General features: G+C 40.0%; 1 protein-coding gene across 2 annotated transcripts in view; it reads right to left on the bottom strand.

The window, feature by feature from the left end:
- The window catches only part of Clpx (caseinolytic mitochondrial matrix peptidase chaperone subunit), a 39,020-nt gene that overhangs the window by 9,569 nt on the left and 6,836 nt on the right, over positions 1-22,615 (bottom strand). The window contains exons 2-9 of one of the 2 annotated variants that reach the window (XM_021206243.1): positions 20,339-20,499; positions 18,329-18,446; positions 10,878-11,032; positions 8,777-8,936; positions 6,877-6,918; positions 2,908-3,084; positions 2,213-2,377; positions 978-1,066 (exon numbers count right to left, since the gene is read on the bottom strand). In XM_021206243.1, the coding sequence (XP_021061902.1) occupies positions 978-1,066; positions 2,213-2,377; positions 2,908-3,084; positions 6,877-6,918; positions 8,777-8,936; positions 10,878-11,032; positions 18,329-18,446; positions 20,339-20,499 (1,067 nt within the window). The remainder of the gene's footprint in view (positions 1-977; positions 1,067-2,212; positions 2,378-2,907; positions 3,085-6,876; positions 6,919-8,776; positions 8,937-10,877; positions 11,033-18,328; positions 18,447-20,338; positions 20,500-22,615) is intronic. The other variant, XM_021206244.1, reaches the window with a different exon arrangement.

The raw sequence follows: 22,615 nt of genomic DNA, 5'->3' as shown, positions 1-22,615 counted from the left end.
GGTTGTGAGCCACCATGTGGTTGCTGGGATTTGAACTCTGGACCTTCGGAAGAGCAGTCGGGTGCTCTTACCCACTGAGCCATCTCACCAGCCCCGACACTCAACTCTTGATCTTCCTTGTCCCACACAGTCTCTGGGACGACAGGAATGCCACCATGTCTGCTTTCTTTTCTTTCTCTTTCTTTTCTCTTTTATTTTTCAACTCTTCTTCCCCTACTTCTTTTGGTTCTAAGGATTGAACCCAGAGCCTTGAGCATAAAAGGCAAACAAGCATTTTACCATTGAGTGACATCTGGGCTTTTATGCTAATCCTATATGAAGAAACATGCATGGGGTATTTGTATCTAGTTTTCAGCTTTCTGGAAATGATTAAGAGGGTCTTTGAAGAATAAAAATGAACCAGATTAAAATCATTTAAATTTCCTAAGTAACACAATTTCTTTCTTTTTGGAAATTCCTTTATTTTTATTTTATGTGCATTGCTGTTTTGCCTGCATGGGTGTCTGTGTGAGGGTGTTGGATCCTGAAGTTACAGACAGTTGTGAGCTGCCATGTGGGTGCTGGGAATTGAACTCTGGACCCCTGGAAGAGCAGTCAGTACTCTTGACCACAGAGCATCTCTCCAGCCCCAAGAAATGTAATTAATTTCTTATTTAAAATCATTTAAAAACCTCTTTTTAGGATCTGATCTACTTTAAAGAGTATGTGAAGCTAGGAGTGGTGGAACAGGCCTGTAACCCCAGCAGACTGAGGCAGGGTACTGCTGAAAATTCAAGAGCAGCCTGGACTACACAGACCTTGTCTCAAAAAATCCCCAAACAAACAAACACAAACAAACAAACAAAGTGGTATATGGAGTTTAGGGTGGGAGAAATAAAACTGAATCTAATTGAATGTGAAACCAAACGTACAATACTTGGGAAGCTGATGTATTCCCTTCCTTTTAGTGGGCTTGAACAAAATATTCAACTGCTTACTTGCTGAACGCCTTCTCCACCTACATCCCGTAACTGATGAATGCCTGGCACACTGCCAATCTTATCTACTTCATCCAGAAAGACAATTCCTATAATTTAAGGAGGATTCTATTTACAATATGAAAAAGAAAGGCACAAGACAGTCTCAGCTTTAAAAGACTGCATAGCTACAAAGCAAAGTTATTAATTTTTTTAACACTTAACATGTAAAGGCTTAGTCACTTAAGAATATAAGATCTTTCTTATTCATCTTTTATATAACTATTATGGAATTAATTCTACAGCATACAATTTGAGAATAACTTAAACACTGTCTGACAACAATTATCTATACTAGTAAAATGTTTTCAATTCTTTTCCTTATGCTAAAGTGAGAGATATAGCATGAGGCATTTGCCAACACTAGTTAAACTTCAGTTTATTCTTCCCCACATCTATTCCCCCACACCACACGCATTTAAGTATTCAGTGTGTGTATGTATGTTTGTGTGTCTATGGGCATACATGTATCATGGCACACATGGAGGTCAGGAGACAACTTGCAGGAGTTGTTCTCTCCTTCCACTATGTAGACTCTAAGGACTGAACTTAGGGCATCAGACTCAGAAGCAAGTGCTTTGCTCTGCTGACCCACTTTGATGGCCTATCACCGACAGATTTGTCTTAAAGCACTGAGTGCTTCTCAGCCGTCCTAATGCTGAAACCCTTTAATATTCCTCGTCTTGTGGGGTCCCAAACCATAAAATTATTTCACTGCTAAGTCATAACTATAATTTTGCTGTTATGAATCATAGTGTAAGTATCTGACACGCAGGATATCTGGTATGTGAACCCAAAGTGGTCATGAGAACCACTGCCTTAGCGGACTCTGACCAGGAAGCTGTTAGGATCGTCATGAAGTACTCAGAGAAAGGAAATGAAGCATCTATGACAACCTTGGAGAACAAGCTACACTCATCCATTCTAAACTCTCCCATCCTTGTCCCTGTCCCCCCCCCAGAAATCTGGAGAGGAGTTAAGAACAAAAACGCCACTGAGAATAAGGACCAAGTGGAGAGTAACAGCCCTAAGACAAAGCCCACAAGCCTGCCTGAAAGTGGGTAACACTGTGCGCTTTTCTACAATTAGAAAATGTCGGCCCTTGACTCAAAATGAGAATTAGGCTATTTTATAATGCTAGATTGTTTTCTCAAGACACTTCATCTGGGGACAGACAAGCTATACTTACAACATACCTTGTTGTGCTTTCTCTACATTGTAATTGGCATCTTGGAGTAGTTTGGCAATCACAGATTCAATATCTTCACCTACATATCCAGCCTGGGTCAAAGTTGTACAGTCACAGATAGCAAAAGGAACATCAAGGCATTTAGCTAAAGTTTGTGCCAGCAGGGTTTTACCTACAAACAAAAAAAAGTAACTAAAAATATACTGTCTTACAATTTTTCTTAAAAAACAAATCAAAACCAAAAAAAAACCCCAAAAAACAAAAAACAAAAACAACCCCCCCCAACCCTAAAGTATGACATGAAACTGAAATGCTATGCATGCTCTCTACTATAATCAGTCCTTATTCTATTATTCCTTTTACAAAGTTACAGATTGATATATTAATACGTTAACTACAAAGTTAGGTACTAGCCCAAAGGGTATTCTAATATCTCAAATTCACTTTACGATCCAACAGTGAATAATAATCATACAGCCGGAGCAATCTTAGATTTTGTTTCGTTTTGTTTTTGAGGCAGGTTCTCATGCTGTAAACCTGGTTGGCCTCAGACTTGTGGCAATCCTCTAGCACCAGCCTCCCAGCGGCTAGGATTACACGCAGGCATGAGAGCTGGAATCCACTATTATTACAAGGTATAGGTTATAGTATCATCCTCTATTTTAAAAAATACATAGTTAAGTTTCCCAAAATGTTATTTACCTGACCCAGTTGGTCCAAGCAGCAAAATATTACTTTTTTCAAGTTTTATATCATCGTGAGAAGAATCCAACACTTCACCTCCTCTTTTTTCCTGAGGCATTTGCTGGTTTATCTGCTGCTGCATAGACGCTCCCAAGGCATTGCCATGTGGGCTGATTCCAGCGATCTGAAGCAACTCTGGGAAAAGAACACAGGGGTTACTAGAGCTGCACCTGAATTTACTTGAAAAATGTTCCATACAAATCTACATCCAGAATCAAGAAGCACTTATTGAAAAACAACTCAAATATTTTTAGTACTGTTTTACCCAAAAAAGAGAAGTTCAAATTGACTAATGGCAAATGCTAATAAATACATGCTTATAAAGCAATGAGCTTCAAAGAAAGGAACTAGAAGAGAACTCTCCTCCATAGTTATATCAGTGTGCAAGTGTGCTCTTCAGAGTATCGTACAACAGAACATGCTTCAGCTGTCAGCCTTCCCTTGCCACTAAAGAGCTGCATAACCCTGCACAAGTTATAGAAACTTGCTGATTCTGTTCTGTCTATAAAACAGCATTATCACCTGCCTATTAATTTCAAACACATAGTTGGATGTTATCAGGATAATCATAATTGATTCAAAATACTATGTAAAATTAAGGTCTATCTGTCCATCTTTCTTACTTTCTGAACAGATGAAAGGCTGGACTATAGACAAAAACAATGAGACCAAGTACTGGAGAACACAAGTACAGGAAACAGAGGGTGGCAAATCTCTGATTTCAAGGGAAGTCAGGACTACATAGTGGGTGTCCAGGCCAACCAGTGTTACATAAGGACACAAGAAGAGGGGAGGAGGAGGAAGAGGAAGAGGGAGAGGAAGGGGAAGGGGAGAAACAGGGAACTAGGAAACGAGTTCTAGTCTCAGTTTGGCTGCCTCCTGCTTATGGAAGCATGGAAAGTTGCCTAACTTCAGCTACAATATGAAAATACCATGACACTGGCTTTCTCCAGTCTCCTCGTCCTGTAAAAATGTTTCTTTTAGTGTAGCAGGAAACCAAGTGTGGTAAATCTCACTATCAATGTCCTTATCTGAACAACTTTTTTTATTGGGTATCAACAGGATCCTTCTAGTCCCTTCAACAAACAAAATATTTAACTAGCTTATAAAAACAAATGCTTATTCTTCTTTTTCCTCTTGGCTAGAATAACTCAGAGTCTTTAAAGATTTTCCACCTTAGTAAAGTACCAAATTGTTCCCAGTTCTCATCACTTAAGGTATGTGACTACATTTTACTTGTATATAATTTTGGATTTTATACTATATTTTATATGTATGAATGTTTTGCCTGCATATATGTGCGCCACGAGTATGCCTGTGTCCTTGGAGGTCAAAAAGAGGGGATTAGATTTCCTGCAACTGGGGTTCCAGATGGTTGTGAGCCATCATGTGAGTGTTGGGAAGTGAACACAGTGCCTCTACAAAAGCATCAAGTGTTCTATACCACTCAGACATCTCTTCAGGCCCCTGGGTTTCCTTTTAAGCTACTTCTGTCTGGTGACCATTTAATCAAGCCAATAGACAGAATAACAGCTCAGCAGTCATCCATGATCATTTGTCTTAGTCTATCATCAATCATCACTTTAATTATCATGCTTACAGCTAGAGGCTAGTCTAGTCTTAAGAATACTAGTGTAATATACACAGAACTTGAGTTGTAAACATCAGAGTAGTAATTCACATTATTATTATCCACATTAGGGAATGTGCATGTCTGAATTTAGCTGCTATTGGCAAAAAAATTAATTTCTGGGAAATACAATTAGGAACTGTAGTAAAAAAAAAAAAAAAAAAGGTCGTGACTTTGACTTATCTCTGTCCAATAGAAAAGACTGATTTAGATAATTTTTTTAAATTACAAGAGAAAAATAAATTACAATAAAGCTACATGATACACGTGTGTTTTATTTATTCAGGGAGCTACAGAGGTGGTCCAGCAGGTAAAAGCACTAGCAGGATAATGCGGACAACCTTGAGTTTGATCCCTGGAATGCATGTGAAATCTATCGCCTTTATTGAGAGATGCACAGTTGGCTTGGAGCAGCAGAAACAAGAAAGACGCTGCATCAACAACCAAGTGCAGCTCCTGGCAGTTGTCCTCTGACCTCCATGTGCTGTGCTGGCCGCATACACAACGAAACAAACTGGCAAAGGTGATGTGGATTTCTATTTTATGAGTGGTACCCTAGATTATACTTTGAGATGTCTACTCTCAGGTAGCCCTCCATCTCTGCTTGGCCTTACTCTGTAAACGGTTCTCCACAATGACAGCTGTGAGCAGAGAGGGTACAGTGATGATCAGTGACACGCAGCTCAACAGATCTGTGTCTGTGTCACTAATCACTATAGACTTTCTTACACTAACTTATACTACTTTCACTAGATATCAGCCTAAATTTATTAGTATTGATTGCATATTTCATTATATCTTTAGATTTGAGAGTCTATGTGCATTCAAACTAGCCTGAGACTTTTGGTGTAGCTCAAAGTGGCCTTAAATTCACTGAGTGCTGGGATTACAATCATGTACCACCACACTTGGTTTAGATCTTATATTCTTCTACATAACTTAATTCTATTGCATTAACTGTATGTATTTTTTAAAAAATCTTTATGTGTATGGGTATTTTGCCTGCATGCATGTCTGTGCACCACTTGCCTGCTATTGCCTTTGGAGGTCAAAAGGGGAACTGGATGTCCTAGAACTGGAGTTTCATATAGTTGTGAGCTGCCAATGAAAGGCAGTCAGTGCTCTTAGCCACTGAGCTCTCTCTCCAGCTCTACTGAGAATATGTCTTGTCTTACTGTGTCACTCATTGAATATCAGTATTTCCATAGATGTAAAAATATCTTGGTCAAGGTATGGTGGCACATACCTATAACTTCAACACTCTACAATTCAAGGTCAGCCTTGGCTACACAAATAGATCACTATATCAAAGACAGATATGCACAGACCCATGCACTCACACACCAGAGACAATATAATTTTCTCTTTAAAAAAATTAAATCTAGCTGGGTATCAGTGGTGGACGTCATTAAATCTAGCACTTAGGAGGTAGGTGGATCTCTGAATTACAGGCTAGTCTACAGAGCCAGTTCTAGGACAGCCAGTGCTACCCAGAGAAACCCCATCTAGAAAAACAGCAACAAAAAATTTTAATTAGACATACTGACTTTTGTATTAGATTGGTTTCCCTCTATGCTACAACACACATGCTGAGGTCAGAAGGCATGGTGGGAGTCCATTTTCTCCACTGTGTGGAGCTACTATGTGAGTACTGACTGACTCAGTCACCAAGCTGGCACATTAAGTGTCTTTACTCATTTGGCCAACTTGTTGGTCCAGAAAAGATAAGGGCCTGGAGAGATGGCTCAAGAGTTAGGAGTGCATATTGCTCTTGAACAGAACCTGAGTTTGGTTCCCGGCATCCACAACAGGCAGGTCACGACAACCTGGAACTCCAGCTCCAGAGGATCCAACACCCCTGGCTTCCATGGATATCTGTTCTCATTTGTTCATTTGTTGTTTTACATGTGTGTGTGTGTGTGTGTGTGTGTGTGTGTGTGTGTGTGTATGTGCGCGCGTGCTTGCTTGCTTACTTTGAGACAAGGTTTCTCTGTGTAGCCCTGACTGTCCTGAACTTCATTTTATGTAATTTTATGTAGACCAGGCTCAATCTGCCTGCCTCTACCTCTCCAGAGCTGGAATTAAATGTGTGCGCCACCACATTCCCCTGGCAAAATCTTTTTTAAAGCTTGTTCCAAAGTTACGTATTGCATATAAAAGAGACATTTAAATGAAGCACGAGAGTTAAATAACCCTTCTTGGTAACGCACAGGCGAGCAGATCACCACTGCCACTGAGATGCACCCTGAGGTAACCTCAGGAACAGAGTACAGACAGGACCTGAGGAGGCGACTTACTTGTAAATCTGTACTCATCCTCCCGTCTTCGTATTTCTAACTCTAAGAAAGGAGATAAAAAGGGCAATATGAAATATTATATATGTGTTTAGTTTGGGGCAGCAAGAATGCATGTTTACTTCCTGCCTTCTTCCAAATTAATTTAAAGGATGTACTCAGTTTTCCACTTTTTATGTTATGAAACAATTTCTATGCAACATCCTTTCTATGTTAAAAAACCTACACCAAGCTTAATGATGGTTGCCCAGGTACTAATAGTCACATAGTAGAATTTAAAATAATTATCTACTAATTATCTATTAAAGTATTGTCTATTTTAAGAGAATAATAACCTATGCATCATGAATTGAAGTTCTTCATACTATAAATGTGAAACTTTTTGCTCTTCTAGCATCTCCTACAACTGAGATATTAATGACTGATATAAAAGAACTAGAAAATAGTTGCTGTATGACAAGATTGCGCCCTTTGGAGCTTATAAAAATGAAGGTCCTATGCCCACCATTACGTATGACTTCCACCTTCTAAAAATAAGGTCAACTCATATTACCACATAACTCTTACAAAAAGCTCAACAGGTCAACAGTGTCTTCATTAAAGCAGTTATATTTTTAGTAGCTACTTAAAAGCATTAGCAGAAGTTTCTCAAATTGATAATGACTAATGAGTATGATAATGACTAAAAGAACCTAAAATGTTGTATTTTTAGATCTAGATCAGAAATCAGGGCTCCCTGGAAAACAAAATAAAAAACTAAATATTTATATTTTATTTGCATTATAATTTATATTTAAAAAAATCAATTCTATTGCTATACTTTATTGTCTACAGTAAATTGACATTGCGTAGTACAATGATATATTAGAATCTCAGAGTAATAGGAAATATACTGAAAATTACTTACGAATTTGCCCTTAACCTCATATTTTGTAGCTGCATCCAATCCCCCCGCCAAAAAAATGTTAAATATGCTCTTAAGTTATCATCTCTGACTTAGGCAAATCAAATTCTGTATCCCAAATCCAAAAGACAAAAGCTAGAGTCGCCAGAGCACTGCAGTGGTCTGTCTACAGTAATCTCAAGCCTTCAAAGCCACGCAACCTCTCCTCCAGCAGCCTTCAAGGTTTTGTTGGCTCTGTGCTGCTTGTTAGCAAAGGCAAAGGCAAGCTGTGAGGGCCAAGCAGGGCTGCCACAACTGAGCGTCTCACACATTTCCTAAAGAGATCTTCAAGAAACACACTTTATGGGGATGGAGAGATAGCTCAGCAGTTAAGAGTACTAACTGATCTTCCAGAGGTCCTGGGTTCAAATCCCAGAAACCACATGGTGGCTCACAACCATCTGTAACAAGACCCGATTCCCTCTTCTGGTGTCTGAAGAGAGCTACAGTGTACTTACATATAATAAATAAAATAAATCTTTTAAAAAAAAACACACACATTTTTAACTTTGTGACTCACAAGTTGTTTTTTTTTTTTTTTTTTTTTAAGATTTATTTATTATCATACATAAGTACACTGTAGCCGGTTTTGGATGTACCAGAAGAGAGTGTCAGATCTCATTACAGGTGGTTGTGAGCCACCATGTGGTCACTGGGATTTGAACTCAAGACCTGTGGAAGAGCAGTCAGTGCTCTTACCTGCTGAGCCATCTCACCAGCTCGTGACTCACAAGTTTTAAGAAACAATACTTACCTTAACAAAAGTTTATGTACTTTGACATTTTTTTATTCTCAACTACTTAACAACAATAAAAAGCTACTGATAAGGCACCAAAATAATTTCATAATCTACTGGGAGATAATTTAAATATTGTGCTATGGTAAGATTTTCAAATGAGAGTTACAAATAAAGATGAAGCATAGTAATCTACATTGTGGTCAATTACCAAAAACACTGACCTCTAGGTGTTAATGATGTCTGCTTCTCAACCTCTGCTTGCTGTCTCAGATTAGCTGGAATATTATTGTATATTCTCTTATAATGATTATACACGGCAACTGAAAGCACTTTCTTAGCAAACGACTGGCCAACAACATACTTGTCGAGGTAGTTATAAATCTGAAAAGTGATTAGGCATTAACAATTGATTAGGACCATCATAAAAACGAACACATTTCGAAACTACAAGCTAAACACATTTTCTTAAGAGTTTCAAATTTGAAAAGAAGTTCCCATTAAAAATGAAGTGTTGGACCAGGCGTGGTGGCACACGCCTTTAATCCCAGCACTCGGGAGGCAGAGGCAGGCGGATTTCTGAGTTCGAGGCCAGCCTGGTNGGAGGCAGAGGCAGGCGGATTTCTGAGTTCGAGGCCAGCCTGGTCTACAGAGTGAGTTCTAGGACAGTCAGGGCTACACAGAGAAACCCAGTCTTGAAAAACTAAAACTAAAACTAAAAAAAAAAAAAAAAAAAAAGTTATTCCTTTACCCAAGCTTAAAATTTCGTTCTTTCCTTTTTGTAGGGGAGGGTAGGGCCTGGATCAAACCCAGGGCTTGATTGTTGGCTTTAGTGTTCTGCCCATGAACCACATCATCAACTCACTTTTGTTAATAAAACTTAAAGCTAGCAGAGCGTGGTGGCGCATGCCTTTAATCCCAGCACTCAGGAGGCAGAGGCAAGTGGATTTCTGAGTTCGAGGCCAGCCTGGTATACAAAGTGAGTTCCAGGACAGCCAGGGCTGTACAGAGAAACCCTGCCTCAAAAAACCAAAACCAAAACAAAACAAAACAAAAACTTAAAGCTGTTTCACACTTCATATTACCAACTCTTGGAACCAGCATCAATTTCTTGAGTTTGTAATAAAGAAGGATCTGCACATGGTGCCACAGGCCTCTAATTCTACTATGTGGGAGGTAGAGGCAGGTCAAGGCCGGCCTGAGTGACATAGTAGCACCGTCTCTGTAATAAACACATACACACACACACACACACACACACACACACACACACACACACACACACGCAGGAGCTATTAATATTGATCAATTCCTGAAAAGTTAAATCACTTATATATTTTCTAGAACTTTGATCCAGATGTCCAAAATCTTCACAAATTAGCAAAGATATAAAACTTACTATTAAATTATTTTACATGACCATTTCTTTAGCCTTAAACTATAGTTTTGTTGTTTTTTTTTTTTTTTCAAATCTTACTCATTCCTCAGTTTCTATCTCAGCAATACTAAATTTGCCCCAATAGGCATGGAGTCAGACACACATGAATACCCTGAACACAGAGGACAAGGAGTCCAAGTGTGCAGACATCCAGCACATGCTAGGACACCGGCCAACAAGTTCCAGCTTCTGGGTTCTCAAAAATACACAGTGTTGTCAGAGGAACCAGTGCACACTCTGTCATTTCTTCACAAGACCAAATCCCACTATCTGAAACGTGTACAAAGAGTTCATACCATCAAAGCCATGGTGGCACACACAGAGCAGACCTAGAAGTTGTCTTCTGATCCCCACACACATAGCAAGAGCACATGTATGTGCATATTCACTACACACACACACACACACACACACACACACACACACACAAATTAAATTAAATTAAAAATTAAAGCCGGGCATGGTAGCGCATGCCTTTAATCCCAGCACTCGGGAGGCAGAAGCAGGCGGATTTGAGTTCGAGGCCAGCCTGGCCTACAGAGTGAGTTCCAGGACAGCCAGGGCTACACAGAGAAACCCTGTCTCGAAATCAAACAAACAAACAAACAAACAAAACCCCAAAAACCGTATATAGCTAGGCACTATATAGAAGTGCCCATTCTACCAGCACTTTAAAGGTGAAGGCTGGAGGATCCGGAAGTTCATCCTGAACTACTTGGAGAGTTCAAGGTTAACCCAGGCAATTAGGGACATGGGTCTCAATAAAATCTAACAAACAAAACAACAAAACAGGTAAACACCTGATGAGCTTATGTAGACAGTGACAGGATGTAACAAACAGGAAGGGCAGCAATGGAATGTCTGCAGGAGAGAAGGCTTCTTTCTACCTTTTTGGGGGGCGGAGGCGGCTTCTGCTGGAATGCCAACTTCACAGCCTCTGCGGCGGACTCGGGTTCTTTAATTATGCTTTTCTTTGAGTCTGCTTCCGACAGCACAACGAAGAAATGATGACATTTTTCGCACTTAACAAAACGTGTGGAAGCTGAAAAAAAAGAGGTCAAAAGAGGAAAACTTCATACATAATTTCAGTAGTGTTCATCTTAAAACTCACTGTAGGGCTGGGGATGTGACTCAGTGTCACAGCCACAGCGAGTTGACTTTTTGTCTACTGGCTGTAATCTCGACCCTGGTAAGACTGAGGTAGAAAGAAAAAAACTCAAGGTCATACTGAGTATAGTCACAGGCCAGCACAAGCCAGAAAGTAAGACCTTGTACCAAAACACAAAAACAAGCGTGGAAAAACCAACAGAAAAACTGGGCCAAGGAGATCGTCAATAAATAGGTCAAGGTAAGTGCTTCTAAGCCCAGTTCAATCCTGGAATTCACATGGCAGGAGAGATTGCACTTCCAAAAACTATTCACTGATCTCTACACATGCACACATATAAATAAATGTATAAAAAGCAGTTAAAAATTTTATTAATTTCCACTAAATTCTTTTCCTGATCTAATATTCATTAAGAGATCTGGTTGTAATCCAGTTTCCATTTACTAGGTATATATATATTTTAATATTTATTTATTGTTATATGTAAGTACACTGTAGCTGTCTTCAGACACACCAGAAGAGGGTGTCAGATCCCATTACAGATGGTTGTGAGCCATGTGGTTGCTGGGATTTGAACCCAGGACCTTCGCAAGAGCAGTCAGTGCTTTTAACCGCTCAGCCATCTCTCCAGCCCCTAGAGATAATTTTAAACCTAGTTTGAGAATACAGACGAATCATCTACTTTGCTGAAATACCTGAATGAACTGTGACAAAGCAGTGAGTAGATTTTCTATTATTTTTATGAAAACTTTCAGTACTGAAAGTGATTTTAATTGCTAAAAATGTAAGAGATACATTCTCCCATATCCCAGACAGGGTTCCTGGTTGCTGTGGAATTTACTCTGTAGACCAGGCTGATCTTGACATCTGGCTGCCTCTGCCTCCCATCCACCATGTGTAGAGGCGTGGGGGTGGGGGGCAGAAGAGGATTTCAGATCTCCGGTGCTAGCTACAGGTGGTTGTAACCCCCCCCCCCCCGACACAGATGCTGGAATCTGCATGTGGATCCTCAGGAAGAATAGCAAGCTCTCTTACCCACCGGGCTGTCTCTCCAGACCTAGTCCCATTTTTAAACACAAGCCAATTTAGAATATATGATGAGAGAAAGGAGAGGTAGGTTAACCCAAACTAAAGATGTATGAAGTAAGTAAATTAACTATGTAAGTTAATTTAGAAAATGTAGCTTAGGTTATAGAGGTGGCCTGATGGTTAAGAATGCTTACTGCTCCTGCAAATGACCTAAGTTCTAGTCGCAGCACCTACATGGCAGCTCACAGCAGTCTATAACCAAATTCCCAGGGGATCTAAAACTCTCTTCTACTTTCCTGTACACAAGTGTCACACATAAGCCCAAGCAGACACACATACATATGCAATTTTTAAAAATCTTGGTCTGAAGTATAATTTTTTTAAAGGGTATCTCAATGTCAGGTGGAGGGTTACCTCCCACTATGAATTGGTCAGGGAGAGCCCAGAAAACCCCAAAATAACACGTGCCATTGCCACGTGGATAACCACGAAAACAAGAGGATAATGACATAATGCTTAAAAATACAACACACTTGGTTGCAGGACATAGAGAAATCAAGCTGGAACTAACATGAAATCTTCTTCCCTACTGGCTGGCTTTCATATGCCAGAAGGTGCTATGTAGGCCACTGGGGTACTTTTCACCCTGGCCAAACTGCAAGCTACAATACTGATCTGCTGCCAGGGAACATGTAGCCGCTGGTGCAACAGTGGCTCAAAGGTTATGGTAATAACCAACCTCTTCTGAAGTTGACTAAGCCTGTTTCACAGGAAGGAACTCATGCCGGGTACTCTAAACTAGGTCAGAACCCCAGGACTTCAGAGGTCAAAGGTCCTTGGGGTAGGAGAGGTAGAACTTGCTACTTCTGTCTTGTTAAATGGACATGTTGTCAAACTGCTTTCTAACTATATTTATAGATAGATGATTGCTGTCCTCAACCTTCACAGGGAAGCGCTTCTTTGTGGTGGTCAGCAGTTAATGGTCAAAGTGCTAAGAACAAATGACTAGTGAGTGTTTAGCACTAAGTGAGACACTTACATCAATCCTCTCCAGCCCCCAAACAAGGATGGAATAAAAAGGGGCAGAAAGCATGCTGGGAACCAGAAGACGAGGAAGGGTGTTGTCTTTAGAACATGATACCGCTACCACTGTACTTATGAATCCACTACAACTTTAGTTACCTGTGTAATACAGAGCCAACAAGATTAGTCAACATTTCTAAAGACTAACTGGTTAGGTTAATCCCAGCACTTGGAGGCAGATGCACAAGCTTGCTTTATTATTGTTTTGATAGAATATCTTTTTTAAAGCCTTTTTTAAAGATTCATTTTACTTTATAAAAATAATTTTTAAAAATTATTTTATGTGTATGGGTATTTGGCCTGCATGTTTGTCTGTACACTACACGTGTGCAGTCCTCACAGAGCCTTTAGAGGGCATTGGATCTCCCAGAACTCAATGTTACAGACATTTGTGAGCCCTCCCTCATGTAGGTGCTAGGTAATAGAATCTGGATGACTCTAGGGAACAGTGTCTTCCAGACACAACAGGACTGATGCACAGTGACTCAGAGGAAGTGTGGCAGCACAGACAGGGCCTGTACAGGTTTAACCAGAAGGGTAAGAGGGTAAGTAGGCATGGGGTTAAGGAGCTATCTGTAACTGATTATTAATACCTGCTGGGAAAGGAGAACCAGTTCTCTCTCGCCCAGGAGAAGTTGACAACCACAAAACAAACTCACCAGGATTTTTGTGGCCTTTGTTTTGTTTTGCTTTGGCATTATTTTGTCTTTTTATTTTTTTAAGATTTATTTATTTAGCCGAGCGTGGTGGCCCATGCCTTTAATCCCAGCACTTGGGAGGCAGAGCCAGGTGGATTTCTAAGTTCAAGGCCAGCCTGGTCTACAGAGTGAGTTCCAAGACAGTCAAGGTTATACAGAGAAACCCTGTCTCAAACAAACAAACAAAAAAGGCTTATTTATTTTATGTATATGAGTACACTATAGCTGTATAGATGGTTGTGAGCCATCATGTGGTTGCTGGGAATTGAACTCAGGACCTCCAGAAGAGCAGTCAGTGCTCTTAACCACTGAGCCATCTCTCCAACCCAATATATTTGTTTCTTGATTTTTTTTTCATTTTGTTTTCTTTTTTGTTTGTTTGTTTGTTTTTTCAAGACAGGGTTTCTCTGTGTAGCCCTGGCTGTTCTGGAACTCACTTTGTAGACCAGGCTGGCCTTGAACTCAGAAATCGGCCTGCCTCTGCCTCCCAAGTGCTGGGATTAAAGGTGTGCACCACCACTGCCTGGTGAATTTTTTTTAAAAGAACTTTTTAAAATATTTTGTGGATAGAAAGATAGAAAGAATCTGAGAGGAACTGGGGAAGGGGAACAAATTTGATGGAAATAATTTTAATTAAGGAAAAAAAGTTATTCTAGAAGCTGGAGAGCTGGCTCAGTGAACAGGAGAACAACATCTCTTATAGTGGAACTGATATTGCTCACACAACCCATGTCAGGAGGGCTCACAACCACCTGTAATTCCAACTCCAGGAGATCCAACGCCTGTGTCCTCTGTGGGCACTTGTTCTCAGGCATTACCCACACAGAGATACATATACACCTATACATTGTGAAAATGTATACAAAATGCTAAGGGCTGGAGAGATGAGCCTATGGCTAAGAAAACTGCCTGCTCTTCTAGAGGACCCAGGTTCCATTCCCCAGCACCCACATGGCGCCTCACAAATGTCTGTAACTCTTGAGTTCTGGGGGATCTAATGCCCTCTTCAGGCTTTTCTGGGGACTGCACACAGACAAACATTCAAGCAAAATATCCATACACAAAGTAATTTTTAAAAATTATTCTCAATCGAGGCCAGCCTGGTCTACAAAGTGAGTTCCAAGACAGCCGGGGCTATACAGAGAAACCCTGCCTTGAAAAACAAACAACAACAACAACAACAACAACAAAAATTATTCTCAATCGAGGCCAGCCTGGTCTACAAAGTGAGTTCCAGGACAGCCGGGGCTATACAGAGAAACCCTGTCTCAAAAAACCAAAAAAAGAAAAATATTCTCAAAAAATAAAATGAAGCTTCAAAAAAACTTTTAAAAGATACTCTATGAAAACGATAAATCATACACACGTGCATGAACACACACAAACACACATTCTGGATGATCTAAGAGTAAACTTTAAATGACAAGAGGACTGATTTATGAATGCTTTGTATTTACTAATCACTTATAAACACTAAAAGAAAAAAATTCAAGCCATCAAATTCAAAAATTAACACAAGTTAAAATATGTAACCACTATTTCCCATCGAAGACAGAACAGTGAGCGTCTTTATTCTCTAATGAGGTACAAGTTCACAGCTGTTATTGATGGTAAACAGGGCAAGGATTAAAGGGCAGAGACGCCTCTTGTCTAGTCCAGGCTGTGTGACAGGAAAAGCTGGCTTGAAAACAGAAGACCAAAATATTTCTCTCAGGAAATTAGGTCAAAGGGAAAGAGATTAAACAGCACTGTGTCTCATCTGTACTTGACACTGAAGGGCAGCTTACGTTTAACCTGAATACTGGGTTTGTAATACGAGTTTATGATGAAGCATGTTTGGTATATACTCACATTCAATGACTCAGTTTTATTTATTGAAATACTATGGAGGTGACATGAATTTATAAGGCATAATTTTTAATTCTCAAAAATACCCTAAAGCGGGCCATACACTCCTATGGACGGAGGGCCTGGGCTGAGCAAAAGAGGGCCAGTGAGGTGACCCAGAGGGTAAAAGTGTGTGCTGCCAAGATTGATGACCGGAGTTTGATCCCTGGGAGCCACGTGAAAGTGGAGAGAACCACCTCCTTCAAATTGTCTCACACACACACACACACACACACACACAGAGTGAGTGAGTGAGTGAGTGAGAGAGAGAGAGAGAGAGAGAGAGAGATCAATGGAATGAAAACTCTGATGAGAGAAGGAGAGGGAAAGTCAATAGACTGCTGACACTCCCTTTCTGTTTCTGGGCCATGAAATGAACGGTTCTTTTCCACATTCCCATTGGCATCGTGTTCTTGTCCAAGTACACAAGGCCAAGTAATGTTCTAAAACTATGAGCCAAAATAAATACTTCCTCTTTTTAAGTTCTGTCAGCACTGTGTCACAGAAACAAGGACAGTACCTGACACAAATGCAGCTTACAATAGCTGCAACAGGCCACATGGTCCACAAACCCTGAAATAGTTTCTGTTTGGCCTTTTCCAGCAAATGTTTGCAGACTCCTGCTATACTGTTTTTAAAAGAACTGTGAAGACATGGGTCTTGTACCTAGAATACATACGGAGCTCTTCAACATTAGATACCTCATTTAGAAATGTAGGAAGCCTTCAAATAGTTATCTAGCCACAGGACACTCACGAATGGCCAAATGATACTAGACATTATATACAGGTTACTGGCAAAACACAAATTAAAACTATAGTGCTGGGCTGGTGAGATGGCTCAGCAGGTAAGAGCACCCGACTGCTCTTCCGAAGGTCCTGAGTTCAAATCCCAGCAACCACATGGTGGCTCACAACCATCCGTAACAAGATCTGGCGCCCTCTTCTGGAGTGTCTGAAGACAGCTACAGTGTACTTACATATAATAAATAAATAAATCTAAAAAAAAAAAAAAAAANAAAAAAAAAAAAAAAAACAAAACTATAGTGCTTTTACAGAGTGGGTGACAGAAACCCCCAGACTCTAGAATTTTATTTCATCATGTCAGTTTTGTCTAGAAAATATGTTCAGGCCTACCACCTTCATTTTATACAGTGATCTAAATTACAATTTATTCTAATTGGTTCTTTCTTTCACCAGGTAAACCCATGAAGAATACCTCTGTCCAGTAGAGTTACTTTAAAATTATTTTATGAGCAGGGCTGGTGATGCATCCACACCTTTAGTCCCAGCACTCAAATGGCAAAGGCAGGCAGAGCTGTGTGTTTGAGGCCAGCATGGGCTACATAGTAAGTTCCAGGACAATAGGAGCTATGTAGAGACTCTATCTCAAAAAAGACTTCCCAAAACTATAAAAATGGTAACTATGAAAATGTAACTAAAGTATTGATATTAAAATGTACAGTGAGGCATGACTGTAATCCCTGTACTTAGGAGGATGAGACTGTGGAGCTCAAGGGCAGTTGGGTATACAGCAAGACTCTCTCAAAGCTTGGGGAAAGAAAGGAAGGAGAGGGGGGAGCAAAGAAAAGAAAAAAAAGAGAAATAAAGGAATGGGGCGGGAGGGAAAAAGAAAAATAAAGAAAGAAACTTCTGACAGGGGCCTGGGAAGACTGACACGTGGTACAGTGCAATTTCCCTTGATTATAATTAGCTCTAAAGCATGTAGGCAATGAGTCATTTGTTGTAATGCACTTTGCTCTTACAGTTCAGAAGTAGCCTGAACCATTAATAATCATCAAACACTTTCTAAAATTGAGAGTTCTCACTTCTGGTATATCACTGCCCAGAAGAAATTACCTTAATACATAAATGACTGGTCTTCCTGGCATATGAGCTACTTAACAAAGTTGTGATGGTTTGTATATGCTTGGCCCAGGGAGTGGCACTATTAGAAGGTGTGGCCTTGTTGGACTAGGTGTGTCACTGTGGGTGTGGGCTTTAAGACTATCATCCTAGCTGCCTGGAAGCCAGTATTCTGCCAGTAACCTTCAAATGAAGATGTAGAAAACTCTTAGCTCTGCTTGCACCATGCCTGCTTAGATCCTGCCATGCTCCCACCTTGATGATAATGGACTGAATCTCTGAACCTGTAAGCCAGTCCCAATTAAACGTTGTCCTTTATAAGACTTGCCTTGGTCATGGTGTCTGCTCACAGCTATAAAACCCTAACCAAGACAAAGCATTTGAAAGATGTAGCAATATAGTATAAATAAGTCTTAGATTTTTCTAAAATCCAATAAATACACTCAGGAAAACTCACAAAATCCAAATCTGAAATGAATATATTTAAGCAAATTAAGCAAATATTTTCTTTCCTCCTCTCAGAATGCAAAGTGCTACCAGCCCTAGGAATTTTTAGTGTTTTTAGAACATTTAGAGAATCAAAATGTCAGGGCAAAAATAATTCTGGTTTGTATAATATACAATTTCTATGCCTGTAGCAAAAGAGGAAAGAGAATCAAAATACTTACACACAAAGGTCTCCACATGTGTGCACAAGTCACCACATTTAGGACAGCGAAGCTGGTTTCCACCTTTCCCAGAATTCCCAGAGCCTGATTTCTTACTGCTTCCTTCAGTCACTGATTTCTAATGTTCATTTAAGAGAAAAAGATAGTAAATCACTTTTGTTTCATGTAGTTTAGTTGTAAACAACAATTTGTATTAATCGTAAAATTTTACGATTTTGGGCTGGAGAGATGGCTCAGTGGTTAAGAGAACTGAGTTCAAATCCCAGCATGGTGGCTCACAACCATATGTAATGGGATCAGATGCCCTCTTCTGGTGTGTCTGAAGACAGTGACAGTATACTCACATACATACATAAATACATATATAAATTTAAAAAAAAAATTTTTTTTTTACAATTTCCATGCTGGAAATAATAGTATGGTTTGTATCTATAGCCACTGGTGTTAAAAGATCTACTATAAATATAAAATCAGTCCTAGTTACTATAAAGCCATTTTTTTAAAAAATATATTTAAAAATATATATAATGTATGGTGTATACACACACAGACAAATATTTCTTCGGTGTTTCGAAACAGGGTTTCATTGCGTAGCCCTAGCTGTCCTGGAACATACTTTGTAGACTAAGGTGGCCTCGAAATCACAGAGATCCCCCTACCCCTGCTTCCCAAGTGCCGGGACGAAAGGTGTGCACCACTACTGCCCAGCTAATGTTTCTCATTTTCAATGAGATTTTTTTAAAGTTACTTATAGGAATAATCCAGGCTGGTGTTTCATACCTATAATCTCAGTGCTCAAAAGGTTGGATCAGGAGACTTGCCAAATATTTGAACTCACTCTATAGACCAGGCTGGCTTTGAGCTTACAGAGAGCCATCTACCTCTTCCTCCCAAGAGCTAGGATTGAAGATGTGCACACCACCACCCAGCTTAAATCTTTATTTTAAAATTTTATGTGTATTGGCTTTTTTGCCTGCACAACACATATGTGTAGTACCTGTGGAGGACAGAAAAGGGCATCAGATCTCTGGGACTGGAGTTATAGATGGTTGTGAGCTGCCATGTGGATGCTAGGAATTGAAGCTCAATCTATACATCCCATCTCATCCCATCCCATCCCATCCCATCCCATCCCTCCCCTCCCCTCCCCTTCCCTTTTCCCCTTTTTCTTCCTTCCTTCCTTCCTTTCGTCATTCCTTCCTTCCTTTCTTTTTTGGTTTTTCCAGAGTTTCTCTGTGATGCCCTGGCTATCCTGGAACTTATTCTGTGGTTCTAAGCTGGCCTCAAACTTTAAAAGATCCACCTGCCTTTATGTCCCAAGTGCTGTGATTAAAGGTGTGCACCACCACCGCCAGCAGCAGCCATTTCTTAAACACTTGCAGCAGTTAGATTTGTGTAGGAAAATGGATATTCCTCACTCCGACTAATCATGCCACTATTTAATGACAGTTGATGCTTAGGATATTAGCACTTTATTCTCTGCTTACTGAGTACAGTGAGTAGGGCTGGAGAGATGGCTCAGCAGTTAAGAGCACTGACTGCTCTTCCAGAGGTTCTGAGATCAAATCCCAGTAACCACATGGTGGCTCACAACCATCTGTAATGAGATCTGACGCCCTTTTCTAGTGTGTCTGTAGACAGCTACAGTGTACTTATAGTACTTATATATAATAAATAAATCTTTTTTAAAAAAAAAAAGTACAGTGAGCATATAAGTATAATACAAATTAAGCACTGAGTAAGCTGGGTATGGTGGGCATTCAGGAGGCTAAAGTAAGCAGATCCCATTCCAGTGCTGCCTGGGTTACACAGCAAGTTTCAGGGCAGCCTAAGTCACAAGAAAACTGCCTCAAAAAAACAAAACTAACCAACAGAATACAAAATAAGATCAACTCAGACTCTTCAAATCATTTTATGTAATTCATATTTCCTACAGAACACAGAACACTATTATTATATTTAGCTCTTTAAAGATGGGAAATATATAGGTGCCAATAAGACAAAAATAACCTTATTTCCATCTCCGGAGCCATCCTTGTTTGCCCCATCTTTTGAGGCAAAGTATGCTGGTGTTTCTGAAAAGGTTCTAAGAGGAGCTCTGCGCAGAACCTGAGTGTCCAAGGCCCCCAGTCTTCCTAACACTGGCACATGAATGCGCCCACACGAAATACCTGCAGGGAGAAGGAAGTCTGTTAGTTTCCATACCCATGCTGGCATGTCTCCCTAAATTCCCAGGAGGCTCAGTGGTTAAGAGCACTGGCTGCTCTCCCACAGGACCTGTGTTGGAGTCCTAGCAACCACAGTTCCAAGAGTTCCGACCACCTCTTCTCTCTGCAAGCACTAGGCACACACACGGCACACATACATTCAGTAAAGAATATTTACCCACATAAAATAAAATCTTAAAATGGACCAAGTCCTAGTAAATAAAGGTTGAACACAAAAAGGTTGAAACATGCTGGCTTTCCCAGAAAAGCTACACACCAAGAGAAAAAGTGCCTCCAGAAACAAGCCAGGTCTCAGATGATTCTGTCAAAATGCACTGTTTTCAGATCAATTCTTTAACAGCAAAATCATAGAGGTCTTAACCACCTGTGGCTCTTTTAAAACATGACAGGAATTTAAAACGACAGGAATTTAAAAAAACAAACAAACAGGTTTTTGTTTTTGTTTTTTTTTAAAAAAAGGTCTTTCATGTACTATATTTATATTTTTTGTGTACTATTTGTACCTTGAAGATAAATATAATCATGACAGCTTTTGTCTCTTTGGTTACCTGAAGGTCGAATCACTTCTTTCAAAATTTGCACGCTTCTCCACTTATATGGTTGTTGGGTTCTCTCAGGAGAGAATGAGAGACAGGATCGGAACAGTGGTTGTGAGGGGTGGAGGAATGACAGTTTTGGTTGGGCAGTGTTTTGGTTTTACATTAAAAAGCTATAGACACAGATGGTGGTAATGATTTAACACTGTAAAATGTACAGTTGGCAAGATGGTTCAGCAGATAAAGGTATTTGATGTGCAAGTCTGAAGAACGGAGGTTTCAGGTTGGCTCCTGAAACCTCCATGAAAATTAGAGAATACTAACTCTAGGGGGGCAGAGACAGGTGGGTCTCTGAGTTCAAGGCCAGCATGGTTTACAAAACAAATACCCTGTCTCAAAAAGAAAGGAAGGAAGGAAGGAAGGAAGGAAGGAAGGAAGGAAGGAAGGAAGGAAGAAAAAAAGGAAGAAAGCAAGCAAGCAAGCGTGAGCTGACTCTACAAAGATGTCCTCTGGACTCCACAGATGTGCTATGGCATATAAACCCATAAGCACACATCACAGATACAAATTATAATAATTAAATATTTAATATGTATTTAATATTACTGGAGTATACATTTTTAAGTGGTGCATACTTTTAATCCCAGTCTTTAAAACATAGTTCAAGGCCAGCTTGGGCTACTTTTAACACCTCATCTCAAAGAAACACAAAATACACACACACACACACACACACACACACACACACACACACACACAGAAACACACATACACACAGGAGTACCCCGATCCAGGCAAGGACAAGGTAGCACACGCCTGTAGCTTGCAATTCTAGCACTCAGGAAACCAGGCAGGAGAATTCCTAGCTTGAGATTAGTCTGGGCTATACAATGAGAAAAAAATAAAACCAGACTAGAATCATAGCACAGGTTTGTAATCCTAGTTCTTAGGTGTTGCAAGAGGATCAGTCCAAGGTCATACTCAGATACATACTGTGTTTGAAGTCAGCCTGGCTATATTAAGACTGTTTCAAATAACTAGAACCAAGGCTAGAGAGCAATGGCTCAGTGATTAAGAGTACTTGCTCCTTTTCTAGAAGATCCAAAATACAGTTCATAACTGTCTTAACGCCAGGAGACCTAACACCCTCTTTCTAGCCTGAGGCACCTCATACATTCACACAGACAGTTTGACAGACACATACACTCGCACACAGACAGAGGTGGGGGAGTGTATATTTCAAAAAGGAAGGGAGAAAAAAATACCTCAGGAGTTAAGAATACTAACTTACTAACTTCGGGTTCAAAGCTAAGAATCATTTGTAACTTCAGTTCCAGGGGATCTGAAACTTCAGGTCATCAAGGATACTGCATAACATGATGCAGACATACATGCAAGCAAAATATTCAAAAAGCAAATAAATATGAATCTTTAAAAAAAAAAAATCAACAAAAGGGCTGGAGAGATGGCTCAGCAGGTTAAGAGCACTGGCTGTTCTTCCAGAGGTCCTGAGTTCAATTCCC

This window comes from Mus pahari, chromosome 10, assembly GCF_900095145.1.
Source record: "Mus pahari chromosome 10, PAHARI_EIJ_v1.1, whole genome shotgun sequence".
NCBI lineage: Eukaryota > Metazoa > Chordata > Mammalia > Rodentia > Muridae > Mus > Mus pahari.
The sequence above is the reverse complement of the archived record's forward strand: the minus strand, read 5'-3'. Positions and strand labels throughout refer to the sequence as shown.